Below are 21,884 nucleotides of genomic sequence, written 5' to 3'. Positions count from 1 at the left end.
TGTGTGTAGAATTCTGAGGAAAAAAATGTCTGTCCCACCCCTTGGGTGTGTTTTTTCCCATAGCATATACTTTTACACCTGAGAAAATCATCTCCAAGCACTGAATGTTGATATCCAGTATGAATGGATTGGGCAGCAATTTTGATGATTAATAATCAATAAGGAGGATGCCTTAATAATGTGGGCTTAATCCAATGATCCGGCAAGGCTCCTCCTTCCTTTACTGTACCTTGGTCTGTTGTAGGAGGTGGTCCCCAGCCTTTGGACTTACTGTATATCAAGGTGACTGAGGTACACTTGTTTAACGAAACAGAATAATACAATATATTAATTAATGTAAGGAGTATAGAAATATGATAGCTGCATATTTATATTGACATATACTGTAAGACTGGACACAGACAGATTAGATCAACAAATGTATATCATAGAGAGGCTGGCTGAGTTCTGCAGGGTGGCCCACCTCCACCTGCGGTTGTGTCTGAAACGGGCACAGAGATGTATTGGCGCACAAGGAGATCACTTTCAGCATCTTTTGTTAATGTGAGTACCAAACTGGGTCCTTTTTTCTCTTCACCACGTAATGCAGTCATCTCGGTGGAGGCAGGCCACTTTTTTGTGGGCCACCCTGTACTTTATTTCGGCACAGAATAACAGTTTCACAAACCACGTCTTTATGGATGATGCCCGATGTTGTGTGGAGTTGTTGCTGTGTTGTTGCTTACAGTTCAAGTGGAGTGCACTCTTTCTCTTTGCTGTGTGATCCTTGTCAGTGCTCTGCTGCTGCATTCTCAACTGACTTCCGCCGTCTCTTGCCCACCTCATAGAGAAGAGGCGTTAGTCCTTCTGACTGAAGAGTTTAGACGCTGAAGCTCCCCTTCTTGAAGTCATGGCTTCTCAGCCTCGTCAGACTATTGGCACGCAGCTCTGGCTTGACTGACTGGGTCTCAGCTTCTGGTCCACAAAGACAAGAGAATTTCACCTTTCAGAAGCTCCTCACGGTGAGGGCAGCTCATAACTTCTTAGGTTTCAGTGACCAAGTTTCAGAAGGTCATTTTGAAGAGAATCCCTGAACTTCTCTTCTCTCCTCTCTTTTCTTCTTCTTCTTCTTCTTCTCATTGACTTTGAGAGATGGGATGCACGTGGGTGAACCTTCTCCTTATTGGATTTTAAAGTCACTTCCAGTTACAACACCAGGTGGGTTCTTCTGTCCATCTTAGTTGTCATTCCTTGAATCATAAGTCTTTGTGCTTGTCTGAGTCCATTTTGTGCCTTCTGACCGAAGAGGTCTACAGTGGGGCATCTAAAGAAATGTCAGTGCAACTCTGATTTATGCCTACCTTTGTTATCAGATGAAGTCCAGGCAGATCCTGGTACAAGCTGGAGTTCAGTCACTTAATTTGGAATGCAAGTGGAGGTTTTATGAAGCTGGGTGCCTGTTTAAACAGGCCTGGTGTGCCATAAAAGCCTAACAGAATGGATAATGCCCACTTTGTCCTACAACTGGCATCCTGTGCCCTGTCTCAGCTAGAATGCTGGCATGGTGTGCCACCATGAATGTTTGGACAGAAGACCCTTACCCAATTGGGAGGTCAGTGTAATGGGAGACAGCCTGTCAGGACAGTACACTAGGTGGCAGCACTCCTGGACTGTTGCACCTCTTCATATGCCCACCAGAGCTCTAGTCCTGATGGGACAGCCCTGCTAGGTTCCATGGTTGCTACCAGGGGGGAGGTGTAGGGAAAGACTCTCCCTGCTTTGGGAGGCTCCTATCTGCCCCTTAAAGTGTTTCCTTAGGATAATGTCCAGCACTCCTAGGTCCAGGATAAACAAGGCCTCCTCACTTCACTCAGTTAATGCTGGAATCGGGAGGTAGTGGGCCAGTCTTATCTGGAAGGGGGTTATGCATTTGAACCTCTGCCTGTGTCAGAGTACTTGTGTTTGGCGTCTGGGGTGCCACCATGTTGGTCACACCACATGTAAATTACTTTCTCTGTTCTGTGGACAACTAAGCAATAATCACTGAAAAAATGGCACCTTCACTATTACTTACTGTCATTCACTATGTGTGAGGAAGAAGTTCATAAGCAAATCTGAAAAACTGTTGGCGCTCCTCTTATTTCAGTCATGGTGATGACTGCAGGTATATAAAGATTGACAAAGGATTCCAGGTTGACCTGCACACTGACCTCTTGGTAGAGATTACCCTTCTGTCTAACGTCTGATAAAAATAACCAGAGGTTCAACTAGTCCCATATGAATCGACATGGGGGTAACATTCCTTCACTACTTGTGACATCCCCCCAGGATTTTAGAGGCAATGGAAGAACTTGTCCACCCTCTCCGCGATACATATCAAACCGATTCATACGAGTTTGTGGACAAAGGAACTCCAAATGCAGAATTCTCATTGGAGAACTCATACATGCGACCCACCTGAATCTTCTACATCTGGATGATGTTTAACAATATGGCCCATCGTTGTGCGAAGCTAAAACATGTGCGACTCTTTTGTGGTGACAACATTGTGTAACTGTGGAGGTCATTTTCTTATTGCATGTGAATCCACATGCAATAAAAGTTATCGACATTGTGTGGTAACAGATGAATTTACGGACCATAATGGACAGCATCCCGGCCGGGATTGAACAGCTAGGCAGCCACTGGGGTAGAATGAGCACTGCTAATTATTTTGTACCCCAATATGCTAGATGGCAGCCTCCCTGGGTTAGGATTCCCACATGGATGTCCTCAGGGCATACTGGGAGTTGTAGTCCTGTTGGGTTGCATGGGGGCCCTGCCGATAGAATTCACAATCCCTGCTTTATGGGACTACCAATTGACCCCAGATGTACTCTCGGGTCCAGGGTAAAAAAGACCACTCAACCTCATCCAGGCGAGTTAGAGTCAGGTGTGGTGGATGGGCAAAGCTCGCCTGGGAAGTGTGGAGGAAGACAAAAAACGAGAGAGAAGAAGAATTGTGGTTGGTTTATGTCACTTGTGAAGCCTTCGTGTGAGGTGTTTTGTGTGAATAAACCTTTGTGTCTGTGAGGTTGTGTCAAGGGTTAGGGGTGCTGTAATGCCCCCTGGTGGTCACAAGACATATATCATGAACGTGTATCCCATCCGAATAGAACTTTGGAAGGTCAACTGTTGAATTACAAGGCAAAATGTGAAAATAATATCAGAAATTGAATCACTATGCAATAAAAAAAATTAATAATATATTAATACAACAGTCATAGGGAGATGAAGGAGAAAAATCAACCCTGGAAATACAGCCCATTTGAGGCTGTCGGGATAGGAGAGCAAATTAAAGAATACGAAGAACAGCGACCTGCGGCTTTGTGTATGCCAGGAATTACACTCTCCATTTATCCTTGCAGCATATGCTTGCCTTTACCTGGTGAGGACAATTACATTCCATTAAAGCTCATTTGAACATAATTACTTGCGCACTTAAGAATTCTTTTGGGCACTCATGCCACTGAGTCTTTTCACTTCTTTTCTTGTTTTATAGCTGGGCTCTGAAGTTACGTGCATTTTATGGCTTGACTCTATGGCGCTCTTTGTCTTAACATTTGCATTAATTGGATCTGCAATACTGTGTTTTAAATGAAATCAATTGATATGAACAGGGTGACTGGCGAACACGCTATCTTGCTAGAAGAAATAAAAAACTGCTGCCAGCTAAGTACGGAATTGCAATTTTCTTATTTATGTTTCAGGTATACAAGTAGGGGGTAAACAACCCTGTGGCGTCTCATGTGGACGTTTCTGTCTGGGATGTCCTTGCTGACACTCGGTCCTGAAGGCTATTGTGATCTGTAAATGTACTTATATAGGGTCCAGAGCAGATAAGGATAAGAGGGGCTAATTACGTACTGTGAGGGCAAACCGGATGGCAGCATAAGTGGCAGAATTAGAGTCACGTTTATTGGCCAAGAATACAAGGGATATGACTACATTTTTTTTGATGAGTCTCTAGGTGTTGTTACATGACAGACAAATACAAGACAAAGAATGTAAATATAGGAAAACAAAAGTGCAAGGCAGTGTAAGAAATATTAAAATAAATACTGAGTTAAGAATTAGTTATGTGTAAGAATATTGCAAGATGTTGGGAATTGGCGCTCTAACTGAGCAAGGACAGCCGACTCAACAATCTGTGAGCTTGATGGCCTGTGGAAAGAAACTGTTCTTATATCTGCAAGTTTTGAGGTAGTTTAGTTCTTTTAAGGCAGGATAACGACTTGTCAGCACAACGGGTTGAGGGTGGATGCCAACTTGTCAACACAACGGAATGAGGGCGGATGCCAACTTGTCAACACAACGGAATGAGGGCGGATGCCAACTTGTCAACACAACGGAATGAGGGCGGATGACGACTTGTCAACACAACGGAACGAGGGCGGATGACGACTTGTCAACACAACGGGTTGAGGGTGGATGCCAACTTGTCAACACAACGGGTTGAGGGCGGATGCCAACTTGTCAACACAACGGGTTGAGGGCGGATGCCAACTTGTCAACACAACGGAATGAGGGCGGATGACGACTTGTCAACACAACGGGTTGAGGGTGGATGCCAACTTGTCAACACAACGGGTTGAGGGCGGATGCCAACTTGTCAACACAACGGAACGAGGGCGGATGACGACTTGTCAACACCAACGGGTTGAGGGTGGATGCCAACTTGTCAACACAACGGGTTGAGGGCGGATGCCGACTTGTCAACACAACGGGTTGAGGGCGGATGCCAACTTGTCAACACAACGGGTTGAGGGCGGATGCCAACTTGTCAACACAACGGAATGAGGGCGGATGACGACTTGTCAACACAACGGGTTGAGGGTGGATGCCAACTTGTCAACACAACGGGTTGAGGGCGGATGCCGACTTGTCAACACAACGGGTTGAGGGTGGATGCCAACTTGTCAACACAACGGGTTGAGGGCGGATGACGACTTGTCAACACAACAGGTTGAGGGCGGATGCCAACTTGTCAACACAACGGAATGAGGGCGGATGACGACTTGTCAACACAACGGGTTGAGGGTGGATGCCAACTTGTCAACACAACGGGTTGAGGGCGGATGACGACTTGTCAACACAACGGGTTGAGGGTGGATGCCAACTTGTCAACATAACGGGTTGAGGGCGGATGACGACTTGTCAACACAACAGGTTGAGGGCGGATGCCAACTTGTCAACACAACGGGTTGAGGGTGGATGCCAACTTGTCAACACAACGGGTTGAGGGCGGATGCCAACTTGTCAACACAACGGAATGAGGGCGGATGACGACTTGTCAACACAACGGGTTGAGGGCCACTGCAGACCGTCCATGTCTCACAACTACATAGCAAGACAGGAAGCCCCAGGACTCTAGAGACTCAGACCACTGTCCTTTTGTAAAGATATCGGGAGCGCCACACACTTCTTTCCAGGGACCTCATAATCCCCCGTGCTCTCCCAATCCGAAAGAGAATAAATAAAAAAGATGAGTATTTCAGTGATACTGAGGTAGTATAGAAGATATAGAAAATAAATAAATGAGGTTGGGATTACCTCTTACTTATAAGACCGACTGAAGTTTCTCTTTAATACAGTGTTATTGAAGCCGTGTGAAAAGAAGATAAAATAAATCAAAGACGCCTATACATCAGTACAAGTGATGGGCTGAGAAAGGCAGGTGCAGACATTGAGCCCGCTAATCAGGGGCTTATGACACACTGGTGAGGCTGTAGTCAATAGAGGAAACATTCCATGATGTCCAAAATCTATGTTTTATTTAGTTTCCTGCTTATCCATCTCATTTTTTTTGTAGTTTAGTCTACAACACATGGAGGATGAGAAAGTTCAAAGAGGCTGTGGCCTGGATGTGAGGGGTCGGTGATGATTTGCTCTGTCTATTTCATAACTGGTTCTGTAGAGTGAGAAGACTGGTGCCAGCAATCTTTTCATTGGACCTGACTCTTCGTTGTAGCCTTATCTTGTCAGGCTTAATCGCTGATGCAAACCACATTGTAATGGATGAGATGAGCAGAGACTCCAGACTGTCCTGACCACCCCAGCAGCTCAACCACCATTCTGTATGCAGAACTGAATCAGCAGCTCCTGTGCTAGATAGACCTTTCTCAGCTGTCCACTGCTGTCCGCCCACCTGGACCCGCCCCTTCCTGCCCAGCAGTCATACGACTGGAAGATCTGCTGTCTGCAATCGAGGAGACTCAATTTTGCATTTTCATGTGCTTTACTTTGATCAAAACGTGTTTCAGCTATAGAGGATTTGCCCAACACTCTCACTGTCTCTTTTGATCTTATAACACGATGTGGAAGGGGAAGGAGGAGGAAGTGTCACAGTATCTGATCACAGAGTGGTAAGTGTATGGAATTGTACACATTTTATTAAGGTCTACACCTTAAAGAGTATAAAAGGGGAAAACAGGGTCACCATAGGACCTTAGACGATAAAACGCTAATGTGCTAAGAAAGAGGAAGGCTGGGAGGTAAGAAGGAATTCTGGAGTTCTACAGTTTGGTTGTGTCACACACGTGAGATTAGGGGACAGCCAGAGGGTCCAATTCAGGGCGTGAAAACACCAGAACAAGGGTAAGTAATGAGTACTAATGCCTTCTCTCTTTCTCCCTACAGAACTACGGTAAGTACATTTTCCTTGCTTCCGTCCCCTTCCAGATGACTTCACTACCGTCCCATCCTGATGACCTCACTTCCTGATGAGCTCACTTTAGTCTCGCCCTGGTTACCTCATTTCCGTCCCTTTTCAGATGCCTTCACGTCCGTTCCATCCTGATGACCTCTGTTCCTGATGACCTCACTTCCATCTCTTCCTGATGATGACCTCACTTTTGTCCCATTCCAGATGACCTCCCCTACCGTCCCCATCCAGATGACCTCACATCTGTCCCATCCTAATGACTTTACTACCATCCCATCCTGATGACCTCACTTCTGTCTTGTCCTGATGACCTCACTTCCGTCCCATTCTAGATGACCTCACGTCCGTCCCATCCTGATGACCTCACTTCTGTCTCGTCCTGATGACATCACTTCCGTCTCTTTCCAGATGACCTCCCCTACTATCCCATTCAGATGAACTCACTTCCTGATGAACTCACTTCCTGATGACCTCACTTCCGTCCCGTCCTGATGACCTCACTACCGTCCCATTTTGATAACCTCACGTTCGTCACGTCATGATGACCTCACCTCCATCCCTTTCCAGATGACCTCACTACCGTCCCATCCTGATGACCTCACTTCTGTCTTATGCTGATGACCTCACTTCCGTCCCATTCCAGATGACCTCATGTCCGTCTCATCCTGATGACCTCACTTCTGTCTTGTCCTGATGACATCACTTCTGTCTCTTTCCAGATGACCTCCCCTACCATCCCGTCCTGATGACCTCACTACCGTCCCATCTTGATAACCTCACATCCATCTCGTCCTGATGACCTCACTTCCATCCCTTTCCAGATGACCTCACTACCGTCCCATCCTGATGACCTCACTTCTGTCTTGTCCTGATGACCTCACTTCTGTCTTGTCCTGATGACGTCATGTCCGTCCCATCCTGGTGACCTCACTTCTGTCTCGTCCTGCATGACATCACTTCCGTCTCTTTCCAGATGACCTCCCCTACCATCCCGTCCAGATGAACTCACTTCCTGATGACCTCACTACCGTCCCATCTTGATAACCTCACGTCCGTCTCGTCCTGATGACCTCACTTCCATCCCTTTCCAGATGACCTCCCTATCGTTCCGTCCTGATAACATCACTTCCTGATGACCTCACATCCGTCCCGCCTTGATGACCTCACCCTATTTCCTGCAGCCATAATATTAAACCTGATTCATCCATTTTTCATCTCATCGTCTTTTGCTGTTTCACAGTGCATCAGGCCGGTATCAGTCCTTTGTGAGAACTCAAACCATAATATACAGGGTGACTCCCCAACTCTTGATTTTATTTGACGTCTATTTATTTTACAATAGTAAGCTCAGTAGTTATAGTAAGACTCAAAGGGGTATTGACTTTGTCTTTCTTTAGAACATTCTAGACTTGAACAGGCCATTCAGCCCAACAAAGCTCACCAGTCCTATCCACTTACTGTAATTCTTCTATAAAAACATCAAGACTTTGTTCTTTATATTCTTGGTTTGGTACAATAACCTATACTTCCTAACCTCATACTAGACAGTAGCAGTGGGATCTTCTCCTGAGTGCAACCATTTTGTCACTGCAGCCACTGTAAAAGCTCTCCCCACTGTTCCATTTCCATTCAAACGAGTGTGGTGCTGAGGTGTCACCCGTTGCACGGCCCACATTCGGGTCCTAATTTGGGGGTCCTGAGGTGTTTTGTCGTGTGGTGGGTGCGGCAGTATCAGTGCAGGGCTCCCAACCCATCTCTCTCTCCCTCTCTTGATAACAACTCATGCATTTAACAAAAAGACAGCCTTATATCTTTGGCAACTGTATTGCTTTACCCAAAAACAATTAAATGCTAATAAAAGCAATTATCTTCCATTAGTGCTTCCTAGAGATGACATACTGTATGTAAACACTTTAAATATCCTCTGAATTCATGGCTCTGGGATTTCATTCATCTATCTGAAGGCTGCCAATGCTTACACATGGGACAAATGGCAGTGAGACTGGGGACAGAGCGGGCCATCCCAGAGTTGACATCTGATGAAAGCTGGAAAGTGAAGACCTCCGTTCAGTGTTGTACAGTACAGAGTACTTCTCATTGCAAAGGATGGATTTGTGGATACATTTACAAAACGTACTGCTTATTAATGGGTATTTACAGTCCCCATCAAATGTATTCACGCCCCTGAACATTTTTCCATCCATTATCCAACCTGCTATATCCTAACTACAGGGTCACGGGGGTCTGCTGGAGCCAATCCTAGCCAACATAGGGTGCAAGGTAGGAACAGACCCCGGGCAGGGCACCCGCCCACAGCAGGGCACACACACACACATTAGGGACAATTTAGAATCGCCAATGCACCTAACCTGCATGTCTTTGGACTGTAGGAGGAAACCCCCACACAGACACGGGGAGGAGAACATGCAAACTCCACACAGGGGGGACCAGGGACGCGAACCCTGATCTCCTATTAGCAAGGCAGCGGTGCTACCACTGCGCCACCATGTCGGCCCATGGACATTTTTCACGTTTTATTATTATAATGCAACACTGAATCCCAGGAGATTTAATTTGGCTTCCTTGACACCGATTAACAGAAAAAGACTCTCTAATGTCAAAGTTAAGAGATGCAAAGTGGTCTCCATTAATTACAAATATAAAACACAAAATGATTCTCTTCCTTCAATATTTTGTTTGGTTATTTATTCACCTTATACAATTTCTTGCATTAGGTATTGTTATTTTTTGCCTACCCCCTTGGGGTCAGAGCACAGGGTCCACCATTATACAGCGCACTGGAGCGGTTTCAGGTTAAGGGCCTTCCTCAAGGACCTAGCGGAGTAGGATCCCCTTAAAGCAGGAATGAGATTCCAGATGCCAGCACAGATCCTTAGCCTCGGAGCCACCACTCCATTTCAGAAGTCTCAGAGTCAGTCCAATGGAGGTCACCTGTCTTGATGGTAGTCTAAATGTGGAAGGGCCAACTTGTGGAGAGTCAACATGGTGGCCTAACCTGCACAAAAGAACACTCAGCAACTCAATGAAAGATGACTGAGACATACAAGTCAGGGGATGGAGACAAGAAATACCTGAGTCATGGAATATCCAGTTAGATCAGTCATGAAGAAAGGAAAAGGAAATCTGCGAGGGAGGAATGTCCACAAAAACTGAGTGATTGTGCAAGAAGATGACAAATGGTGGAGGCCCCCAGAGAGACAACATGTATGATTTTGGTGTTGTGCTTTTGAAATAAAGGTTGCTTCTTCTATTTAAATGATGCTTATTCACTTAATAAATAACATAGGTTGGCTTGGGGACATTGAAAACATAATAAAAATATATTTAAATAAAGTAAAATAAAATATATATAAGGCTAACTGCTGGATAATTTGAAAGAAAAAATTCAGACGTGAGCGTCAGTAGGTTTTGTGCCTTAGGAACCAAGTTACCCAAACTGTTCTATAACGTTTCAGTAATTATTTCCCGCTCTGACCCTGATCTTTCTGATCATAACATAGATCATTATGATAGCATAATTAATTCATAATTAATTTGCAGAATTACGGTACTTACAATGCATCCTGAAAGTATTCACAACACATCACTTTTTCCACATTTTGTTATGTTACAGCCTTATTCCAAAATGGATTCAATTCATTTTTTTCCTCAGAATTCTACACACAACACCCCATAATGACAACGTGAAAAAAGTTTACTTGAGATTTTTGCAAATTTATTAAAAATAAAAACATTGAGAAAGCACATGTACATAAGTATTCACAGCCTTTGCCATGAAGCTCAGAATTGAGCTCAGGTGCATCCTGTTTCCCCTGATCATCCTTGAGATGTTTCTGCAGCTTCATTGGAGTCCACCTTGTGGTAAATTCAGTTTATTGGACATGATTTGGAAAGGCACACACCTGTCCATATAAGGTCACACAGTTGACAGTTCATGTCAGAGCACAAACCAAGCATGAAGTTAAAGTCAATTGTCTGTAGACCTCCGAACAAATCTGAGGAAAAATTTCTGCTGCTTTGAAGGTCCCAATGAGCACAGTGGCCTCCATCATCCGTAAGTGGAAGAAGTTCGAAACCACCAGGCCTCTTCCTAGAGCTGGTCGGCCATCTAAACTGAGCGCATCGGGGGGAGAAGGGCCTTAGTCAGGGAGGTGACCAAGAACCTGATGGTCACTCTATCAGAGCTCCATGAGGTCCTCTGTGGAGAGAGGAGAACCTTCCAGAAGGACAACCATCTCTGCAGCAATCCACCAATCAGGCCTGTATGGTAGAGTGGCCAGACGGAAGCCACTCCTTAGTAAAAGGCACATGGCAGCCCGCCCTGGAGTTTGCCAAAAGGCACCTGAAGGACTCTCAGACCATGAGAAAGAAAATTCTCTGGTCTGATGAGACAAAGATTGAACTCTTTGGTGTGAATGCCAGGCATCACGTTTGGAGGAAACCAGGCACCATCCCTACAGTGAAGCATGGTGGTGGCAGCATCATGCTGTGGGGATGTTTTTTAGCAGCAAGGACTGGGAGACTAGTCAGGATAAAGGGAAAGATGACTGCAGCAATGTACAGAGACATCCTGAATGAAAACCTGCTCCAGAGCGCTCTTGACCTCAGACTGGGGCGACGGTTCATCTTTCAGCAGGACAACGACCCTAAGCACACAGCCAAGATATCAAAGGAGTGGCTTCAGGACAACTCTGTGAATGTCCTTGAGTGGCCCAGCCAGAGCCCAGACTTGAATCCGATTGAACATCTCTGGAGAGATCTTAAAATGGCTGTGCACCGACGCTTCCCATCCAACCTGATGGAGCTTGAGAGGAGCTGCAAAGAGGAATGGGTGAAACTGGCCAAGGATAGGTGTGCCAAGCTTGTGGCATCATATTCAACAAGACTTGAGGCTGCAATTGCTGCCAAAGGTGCATCAACAAAGTATTGAGCAAAGGCTGTGAATACTTATGTACATGGGATTTCTCAGTTTTTTTATTTTTAATAAATTTGCAAAAACCTCAAGTAAACTTTTTTCACGTTGTCATTATGGGGTGTTGTGTGTAGAATTCTGAGGAAAAAAATGAATTTAATCCATTTTGGAATAAGGCTGTAACATAACAAAATGTGGAAAAAAGTGATGCGCTGTGAATACTTTCTGGATGCACTGTAAGGGTTCCTCTAGAGCAGGGGTGTCCAACTCCGCTACTGGAGGGCCGCAGTGGCTGCAGGTTTTCATTCTAACCATCTTCTTAATTAGTGACCAGTTTATGCTGCTAATTGCCTTAGTTTTAATTAACTTAACGTAGACCCCTTAGTTGTTTCTTTTTCCTTAATTAGCAGCCAAACTATAATGAGACACAAAACGTGCCACCACATGAACAGCTCACCACAATATCTGAAAATAAAGAAAGATGATGGTCTCGGTAAGATTCATCTTTCAGGTCACCGAAACATTTTGACAGCAATTCTTAGAAAAAACAGAAAATCAACCGTTTTGGAAACGTCTGCTGTGGCAGAATGAGAGCAGCAACAAGCCATGGAATGAAATAACGGGTTTAATTAACAGCAAGAATCGGCTTATCGTTAAGAAACTGGTTGGAGTTGGAAGCTCCAGTTTAGCTGGTCATCTGTTGGCTTGTTTCAGGTGTCATTTCTGAATGAGGAAAAGAATCAACGCAGAGGACTGAATCCTTAAAATCAGGGCTATTGAAATGAATGGAAAAGGAGTTAATTAGTAGTAAAAACTGGCAAAGGGTGTCACGGATGAGCGGGGACACTGCCCGGCCGGGACACCTGGACAGTCCCCGAGTTGGACGATACTTCTCCTCGGCTACGAGAGGGCAGCCGCCTGGGCCTAATTGGGGGCCACAGGAATGGAGCCAGGACACTCACCACTGTGAGAAGACGTGGCCACTGCCAGCGGGCACCCGGACAGTTAGGGAGTCCTGGATGGCAGCACTTCCGCCACACCAGGAAGTGCTGCCGGAAGAAATCCCAAGGGCAACCGATGTGCTTCCAGGTGCTCTCCTGACACTTCCGCCACACCGGGAAGGGATGTCAGGGGGAGCACCTGGGGCTCATCCGGGTTCATAATAAAAGGGGCCGCCTCCCTCCACTAAGAGAGCCAGAGTTGGGAAGAAGAAGACGAAGCTTGTGAGGAGGGCGAGAGGAGGGTCGAAGGTGAAAGAGAAGAAGAAGAAGAAGAAGAGAGAAAGAGAGAGGAGGTCGAAGGTGAGAAGAGAAGAAGAAGAGAAAAAGAGAAAGAGAAGAAGAAAGAGTTGGTGAAGGAAGGCATTGTGGTGCTGAAAGAAAATAAAAGAAGTGTGTTTGGACATTCTGGTGTCTGTCTGTCTGTGTCTGGGGGTATGCTTTCCACAAGGGTTAGAATGAAAACTGGAGTTGGACACCCCTGCTCTAGAGCGCCTCTTTCTCCTGCACGATTTGGCTCAAAAACTAATCAGCACATCATCATCTCATAGCAAGCTTAACTTTCGAGTTTGGTATTTTTCTGTCCGGCCGCTTTCACTCTAAGACCATCCTCAAGAAACTATGACACACAAATAGACACACACCCATCATCGAGATATCAGTGTTTCCGGTATCCTAAAATGTTGAGATCTGTCGAAAACCTGAAATCGAAATTCTTGACTAATCTTAAGCTTTCACTCCTCACCAGTAGACGATAGGTTATGTTGAGGGAAGGCACAAAGCAACAAGAGGAATGATTGGCTCAATCGAATGGGATAACTCCACCCCCTGGAGGGTATTTAAACCCAAGTGGATCAAACCAAGCAAACTGACAGACTGAAGAACACAGTTGAAAATGATTGCTAGAAACAAAATAAAAAAAGTCAAAGAGGGGCAGGATAAAACCTTCATGGCAGTAGAAAATAATTAAGGGAACGTACCATACCATACCATACCATTTTTATTTGTTAAGCGCTTAAAAACACAGCATTACAACTGACCGAAGCGCTGTACAGTTAAAACAAGCAAGACTAAAAGCAAAATATTAAAACAAACATTAAGAGAGAATTAAAACAGAGACACTAAAAACAGGTCAGGGGACCCAATAAAACAGAGAAATAGCAAAAAGCAAGTGGGAATAAGACAGGTTAAGAATTAAAAGCCAATGTGAAGAAGTGCGTTTTTAGGTGTGATTTGAATGTGGCGACTGAAGCGGCTTGCCTAACCACTAAAGGTAAGGAGTTCCAGAGCCTGGGTGCACAGACGGAAAAAGCCCTTTCACCACGAACTTTAAAACGTGCCTTGGGAACGGTTAGGAGCAGCTGATCTGCGGATCTAAGAACACGAGGGGGATTGTGACGATGGAGCAAGACACTCAAGTAGGCAGGGGCTAGACCATTTAGTGCCTTATAGGTTAAGAGGAGTATCTTAAAATCAATTCTGAAGCTAACCGGCAGCACAGTGTAGGGTTTTTAAAATCGGTGTAATGTGTTGGCTTCTACTGCTTCCAGTTTAAAAGCCTTGCAGCCGCATTTTGAACCAATTGGAGTCTAGAAAGAGTGGCTTTACTAATACCATATAGGCAGGAATTAGAATAGTCGAGCCGGGACGCTAATGAATGCATGGATTTACTGATTCCAGGAGGTGGTAAGGCAGAATTGGTTTGACTTTGGCAATTCGCCCTGAGATGGAAAAAAGCAGGATTTTACTGTGCTGTTGACTTGAGCATCCCATTTTTAGGACCATATCCATTTTGATTCCAAGATTGGAAACAGACGAAGTTACTGGAATGGGAAGAAAGTCGAGGCCAAGGGGTAGGGTCTGTTTGCGGTCAGGACTAAAAACAATGACCTCGGTTTTTGAATCGTTCAGGTGAAGGAAGTTTACAAGCCAGCCAGTCCTTAATGTCAGATAAGCAGTCGAGAAGAGGTTTAGTGGAGTCAGTTGACTTGAGGGAGAAATAAATTTGGCAGTCATCAGCATATAGGTGATACGAGATTGCATGTTTTCTAAAAATTGCACCTAAAGGCAGGATGTAAATTGAAAAAAGTAGTGGCCCCAAAATGGAACCCTGGGGGACACCACATGGGAGTGGGACTGATTCAGATGAAAAATTGTCTAGCATGACTCTAAGAGTCCTGTTGCAGAAATATGACCTGAACCAGTCGAGGGCTAAGCCAGATACACCAGCCTAGGATTTGAGTGAACGAGAACATTTTCACACAATGAACAGAAAAGAAAATACCTGGGAAGGACCGTTCATCTATCCATTGTCATTTACAGTACAGTACAATACAATTTATTTTTGTATAGCCCAAAATCACACTAGACGTGCTGCAATGAGCTTTAACAGGCCCTGCCTTTTGACAACCCCCCCCCCCCCCCCCCCCCCACCAGCCTTGACTCTCTAAGAAGATAAGGAAAACCTCCCAAAAAAAAAAATGGAAGAAACTTTGGAAAAGGCAGTTCAAAGAGAGACCCCTTTCCAGGTAGGTTGGTTGTGCAGTGGGTGTCAAAAAAAAGGAGGTAAATACAACACAACACACAGAACAGAACACAAGTAATCCCCAATAAAATATAATACAGAAGTAGAAATATTACAAGTACAGAGCAGAATTCAACACTTGACGATATCATATAATAGAGTCCTGGAGACCTTGGCCGTCAAGCTGCCTCCCCCTATTGGCCATTCCACGGCTGGGCCAGCCAATCTGATGAAAGGACCCCTCTACCCGATGATTCCTGCGAATCATGTAATCTGTAATGGATCATTGGAAAGGAATTTAATTAATTTCCTAATTTTAAAACCAAACATAGCATCTCCTACCTAGCCTAATCATGACGATGAATGTTACTGCACATCATTTCACAGGAGCTCATTTTCACCCAAGACGCCCCATGATCTCCTATTGCTGGATGCCTTCTGAACATCGTCTTCAAAGCCACCAAAATCCATACACACTAGGCACTTCCTTCTGCTGTTGCGTCACACGTAATCACAGTACGTCCAACGGAGCAGCCGTACCTGATTCCTCTAGTCACGTCAGATGATGGATGTCATTAGAGCGTCACACGTTGGATATTTTAATTTGACACAGGAGGACTCCTTCTTGTCCCAGCACCTTATTTACTATCTGTTGTTGTATACTGGGAAGTTTCCCTCTGTTACTTCAAACTGTACATTTGTACCAAAAAAATATCCACGAAAGCTTTACATGAGATGCCTTTGGTGATAAAGCCAAAGCAAACATGGAAGGAAATGAACTGCCAGGGTGCTTTGGGTCAGCATCTCCTGTCACCACACATTTCAACAAAGTGGCTGCACCACGGCAGACTTTGCAGATTGTGAGATAAACCGCAGCAGACAGGAAGTGAACGGAGCAAAAGGTCATATTCAGACTGGACGCCTCAGTGGAATCTCTCGGTGGAAAGGGTCTGCTTTCAGGTCAGTCTACAGGAATTGGCATTGAAAGCAAGAATCGACTGGCACCCTGTCCAGGGATTGGTCCTAACTTGCGGCCTACCTCCTGATTGCCCGTGACCAAAAGCGGGTCTAGAAAATGGACAGCTGGTAATGGTCACCATTATTTAGCTGCATGTCATTCCTCTGTGAGCCTTATAACTATTACTAGGACTCCATACTTTACTTATGTCTGCTTCATTTTGGGTGGCAGTCAGTAGACCTGCTGTGTGCCGCCACCTGGCAAACCCAAAAGGCCATTACAATATGTTTGCAAGCATTTGGAAGTGTTAAAGAGCCCACTTCTACTGTCTCCTGTGTTGAGGAGCTGGAATCCATGTCCACTCTTAGAAATGCTGGCTCTTTATTGGCACTTTAGAGTTCTTTACTGGGCTGTATGGTTCCCCAGAGGACCATTGCTTGACAAAGCACCATTACATTCTGTGTTTGGTTCTTTGCATTTGAAATTGATTCTTTGTGCTTTGAAAACCTTCCTAATATGTAGAAGAAACCTGAAACTGTTAACATATGGCAGGCTACCTAGCAGGACACTAACATATCATGAAAATCTGAACTTAACCTGTGTTACTGTACCAGGACCAAACTCACAGATCTGTTACCACCTATTCGTGGTTATTTATTCCACGAAGTCTGTTATGGATCTAAATACGAGGGCGAGTCAAAAATGATCCGCACTCTGCACTTATATTAAAACTTGGCAGCGCTGTCTTTCCGTATGAAGTCCCTGTCTCTTCAGTCAGGTGTGAACGTGTTAGGTCAGATCATTTGTAACTGTGGTGCGAGAAACAATGGCTTCCCCACTTGTGATTTGCACCAAAGAAGAGCAACGTGTGGTGATTCGAGGGTGTGCGTGGTTGACGATTTTTATCGAAGACTGTGTGCACAGTAGGGAGAAAGTGTTTTGTCACAAAGAAGGGTATAGGAATGGATAGAGAAGTTCAAGGAAGGTCGCACAAATGTCAGTCACGAAGGAGGAACCGGACGCCTGTCCACATCCATGATTGACGAGAACATTGAGCGCACACGGGAAATGATTCTGTGGAATAGACGAGTGACGGTAGATGACGTGGCAAATCATTTTCATATCAGCTTATGCAATAATCGATGACAGACTTGGGTTTCGAGACAAGATTCACATCTGATGAAGAAGTGAAGACAGTGGTGCATTCGTGGCTCGCAGCTCAACCCACAACATTTTTACTTTCTTGTATATGAAGTATAGGGAAAGCATTGGAATCCTCCAAAAAATTTGTTTTGAGATTTTGATGAATCTCGACGTTTTAGATCTCGGTGAATACGAAAATACCATTTTTGGAATTATGAAGTCCCTGTCTCTTCAGTCAGGTGTGAATGTGTTAGGTCAGATCATTTGTAACTGCGGTGCGAGAAACAATGGCTGCCCCACTTGTGATTTGCACCGAAGAAGAGCAACGTGTGGTGATTCGAGGGTGTGCGTGGTTGACGATTTTTATCGAAGACTGTGTGCACAATAGGGAGAAAGTGTTTTGTCACAAAGAAGGGTATAGGAATGGATAGAGAAGTTCAAGGAAGGTCGCACAAGTGTCAGTCACGAAGGAGAAGCCGGACGCCTGTCCATGTCCACGATTGACAAGAACATTGAGCGCACACGGGAAATGATTCTGTGAAATAGACGAGTGACGGTAGATGACGTGGCAAATCATTTTCATATCAGCTTATGCAATAATCGACAACAGACTTGGGTTTCGAGAGAAGATTCACATCTGATGAAGAAGTGAAGACAGCGGTGCATTCGTGGCTCGCAGCTCAACCCACAACATTTTTACTTTCTTGTATATGAAGTATAGGGAAAGCATTGGAATCCTCCAAAAATTTTGTTTCGAGATTTTGATGAATCTCGACGTTTTAGATCTCCATGAATACAAAAATACCATTTTTGGAATTATATCTGTGTGTCTGTTTGTCTGTGTGTGTGTGTGTGTGTATGTACACATGATAGCTTGAGTACGCTTTCACTTAGCTCAACCAAATTTTGCATACAAGTATTAGGTACAAAACGTAGATTTCTATCAACCTTTGGGCTATTTCTATTAACCGGATGTGGTACTTTACCTTTTATTCATGCAACTGCAGAGTCTGATTTATTCAACTTTACTTTTATAAAAATTGTTCAATATATTATTAATTTGATTCGATTTGTTGTTGTTGGTTCTTTAATGTACATAATATAAAAATATAATCATTGTCTTGCGGTTTACTCCTCAAATATCCATCCCCATATCTGAGTAAAAGAGAAAGTCTAGAGGAGACTTTTAATGAAGAAATACAAAAGTTTGTTGACAGTTGGACAAAGTGTATTGAAAAGCAGGGAGATTATGTCGAAATATTATATATGTGTCTCTTTTGAAAGTTGATTCAAATAAATTCTACATGCAGAGTGCGGATAATTTTTGACTCACCCTCGTAAATGAACGTTCTTTCTGGAACCTTCCTGTGGATGGGTCTTTTGGGAGCCAAAAATGGTTCCCCTATGGCAGCGTTTCTCAACCTTCTAGGGACCTGCGCTGGCAGGAGTGACTTTACTCTGTTGGGCCCTTAAGCAAAACCTTTAACCCAGCGTTTCTCAACCTTTAAGTATTTGCGACCCGCGTTTCCATAACAGTTTTAATCGCGCCACCCTAACGTTTTTTTGAAACCCTAATAAAATTTATTCCTATATTTTTTGCTGCCGATACACCACTACAAGTTTAAAATTTTCCTACAAATAGCAAAATCACACCACATATGGCAACATTCCCGCCCCCTTTTTTGTTACTTCTTTCCCTGGGGGGGTGCGGCCCACAGTTTGGGAACCGCTGCCCTATGGCATCGCTATGAAGAACCTTTCTGGTACCTTCATTTATAGATTGAGATGAAATATTACATTCAGATTATCTCGCTTTACCCCAAAGGGATTTGGGAGCATCAAACTGAAGAATCAGACCTGAACTGGATGCCAGTTCGCCTCAGGACAAAACCACACAGCGGACCACATGAAAGCAGAAACCTTTGGATCGGATTAAAACTGAAACCAAAAATCCGGAGTGGTCTCCCCTCGACTTTCTCGTATACTCAGATATGAGGATGGATATTTGAGGAGTAAACAGCAAGACAATGATTATATTTTTATATTATGTACATTAAAGAACCACCAACAACAAACCAAATCATGAATAATATAGGGTGTCCCACTCGGGAGTACAACTTTAAAAATGCGAATTACTCTGCAACGCGTGCATGTATCATCATGCAACAAGGTTCAAAATATTCCTTATTTAATGAAGAATTGATTCTGTGTCATAAAGGGGCGGGCACTATAGCGGGTGCCGCTACGGGGCAACAGGACGGGGCAACGTACCATACCTCTCATGCCAGTATGGAAGAGATCCGATTGTTTTTTGGAGACAGGGTGATCTCGATAGGTTTGTGGCCACCTCGATCGCCCGATTTAACTCCCCCAGATTTTTTTCTATGGGGATATTTAAAGGGCGAGGTTTATGCAAGCAAACCCAGGACCATCGAACAACTGAAAGCAAACAAACGCGTCGCGTTTCCTTGTGCGCGGACGTTGGGGGAGGACATTTTCAGCACCTTTTGTAATGTGGACTTGTTTTCGGTATGGTCAGTTCTTACAGCTCGCCTTTACGTTCACGCGTTCGCGAGTAATTCGCATTTTTAAAGTTGTACTCCCGAGTGGCACACCCTGTATACTGAACAATTATTACAAAAGTAAAGTTGAATTAATTGGACTCTGCAGCTGCATGAATAAAAGGTAAAGTACCACTTGCAGTTAACGGAGATAGCCCAAAAGTTGATCGAAATGTGTATTCTGTACCTAATACGTGTATGCAAAATTTGGTTGATTTAAGTGAAAGCGTACTCAAGTTATCATGTTTACATACACAGACATAATTCCAAAAATGGTATTTTCGGACTCAGGAAGGTATAAAACGTCGAGATTCATCAAAATCTCGAAATTGAATTTTTGAAGGATTCCAATACTTTCCCTATACTTTGTATACGAGAAAGTCAAGGAGGTCTAAAACGTTGAAATTCATCAAAATATCGACATCGAATTTTTGGATGATTACAATACTTTCTCTATACTTTGTATACGAGAAAGTAAAAATGGATCGCCTGTAGCATCTCTCTGAAGAACCATTCTTGAACCTTCATTTTTCAAAATGTAACCAGTGTTGCCAGGGTGGACGGTGTGAGCCTACCATGGAAGAAGTAGATTTTGAAAATGGATGGATGGATGGATGGATGACAGGATGTTTCCATTTTAAATTCATACTGGCCCTTGTTTATAACTATGATCAGCACAGATAATGTGACAAATGGCCGGGGCCCATGCCTGGCTGGGAAGCCCCTGCACCATATACACCAGGGGGACAAGAGTGGGAAACCCAGTATCTCCCCCTGGATGCTAGATGGCAGCCTCCCTGGGTTGCAGCAGTGCCTCGGACTCCCCCAGGGCTTCATGAGGGTTGGACTCCTGTGCAGCCCTGTTGGGTTCCGCAGGCGCCACCAGGGGGTGCTGCAGCAGGAGCTGCTGGCCCCTTTTGGGCATTGGTCTCGCCACACCCGGAAGTGCAGCCGGGTGTTGGCAATCAAGCACCACCACTCAGGGGCCAGAATCGGGAGGAAGAGGACGAGGTTGCCAGGGAGGAGTGGTGGAGGAAGAGAAAGTGCTTTGTGTTATTAGTGTACTGTGCTTTGGGGCTGTGTTGTGTCTGTGGGTACGAGGAAGGCGTGGCCCACAGACGAAGAAAAATAAATATTTGTTTTATTTTACCCGTGCCTCCCGTGTGAATCTGTGTCGGGACGGGCGCAATATAGCGCCTTTTCTTACAATATATTCATCTATCCACTTGACAACTCATTGATCCATTGACTAATCCATTTCCCAGCAGCACCGGGCCTTGGATGAGGTTGGTCACAGAGGTAGTAATCACTGGAAGCAGATGACATAGCTAATGAAATGATTACTAATGGCATTTATTTTGTTTCTCATTGCTGGGTTGGATCATTTGAACCAATTTACAAACTGTAAACTCTTTTACATTCTGTCAGGATTAGCCACCATTTTATAATACATCTTTATTACTCAGAAAGTACAAGAAGCCCATTAGAACAAGCGAATGAAAAATGAGTGGATGTGCCACCCCACAGAAACACGGACAGAAAGAAACGACTCACCTTTGTATCGGGTGACTACAGCAGAGTTGATACTGAGAGGTTCCTGAAAGGTGACAGTGAGTGATGTGCTGCTTGTGACGGTGAGCCGGACATTAGATGGCGTCTCTGGGACCCCTGAGAGAGAGAGAGAAAAAAAAAGTGAGACCCCGAAAGGTCACCATAAACATTTTCCTAACAATAAAAAATAAATAATCTTTTCAAGATAACATCCGAGGAGTTTTTGGCCGATGAATGAACTGGCTCGGATGGAAAGATCCTGACAAGGAGGCCACCACACCACATCCATTATTGTAAAGTGCTGGGAAAAAAAAGGTGCACGTTACATCAAAAAACATCTTTACGTTTTCAGGTGTTGTTCTCTTATTTCTTTAAAAATGAGGTAAAAATCCAAATTTTGATTGGAATCGTTTTCAAAATTATACACCCTACTGTGGATTTCACTTTGTGTAAACTGCTGAAATTAAACGTATAAGCCAAGTACTGAAGATACAACTGAACTGTCGAGAGGCAGGATCTGTTAAAGCCCATTGC

The 21,884-nt window shown here is 44.4% G+C and overlaps 1 protein-coding gene across 1 annotated transcript in view; it reads right to left on the bottom strand.

The window, feature by feature from the left end:
• ankfn1 (ankyrin repeat and fibronectin type III domain containing 1) overlaps nt 1-21,884 on the bottom strand; it is a 514,783-nt gene that overhangs the window by 95,383 nt on the left and 397,516 nt on the right. Inside the window, exon 8 of the mRNA XM_028818514.2 lies at nt 21,354-21,467. Within this exon, the coding sequence (XP_028674347.2) occupies nt 21,354-21,467 (114 nt within the window). The remainder of the gene's footprint in view (nt 1-21,353; nt 21,468-21,884) is intronic.

Source organism: Erpetoichthys calabaricus, chromosome 14 (genome assembly GCF_900747795.2).
Source record: "Erpetoichthys calabaricus chromosome 14, fErpCal1.3, whole genome shotgun sequence".
NCBI classification, from domain to species: Eukaryota; Metazoa; Chordata; class Cladistia; order Polypteriformes; family Polypteridae; genus Erpetoichthys; species Erpetoichthys calabaricus.
The sequence above is the reverse complement of the archived record's forward strand: the minus strand, read 5'-3'. Positions and strand labels throughout refer to the sequence as shown.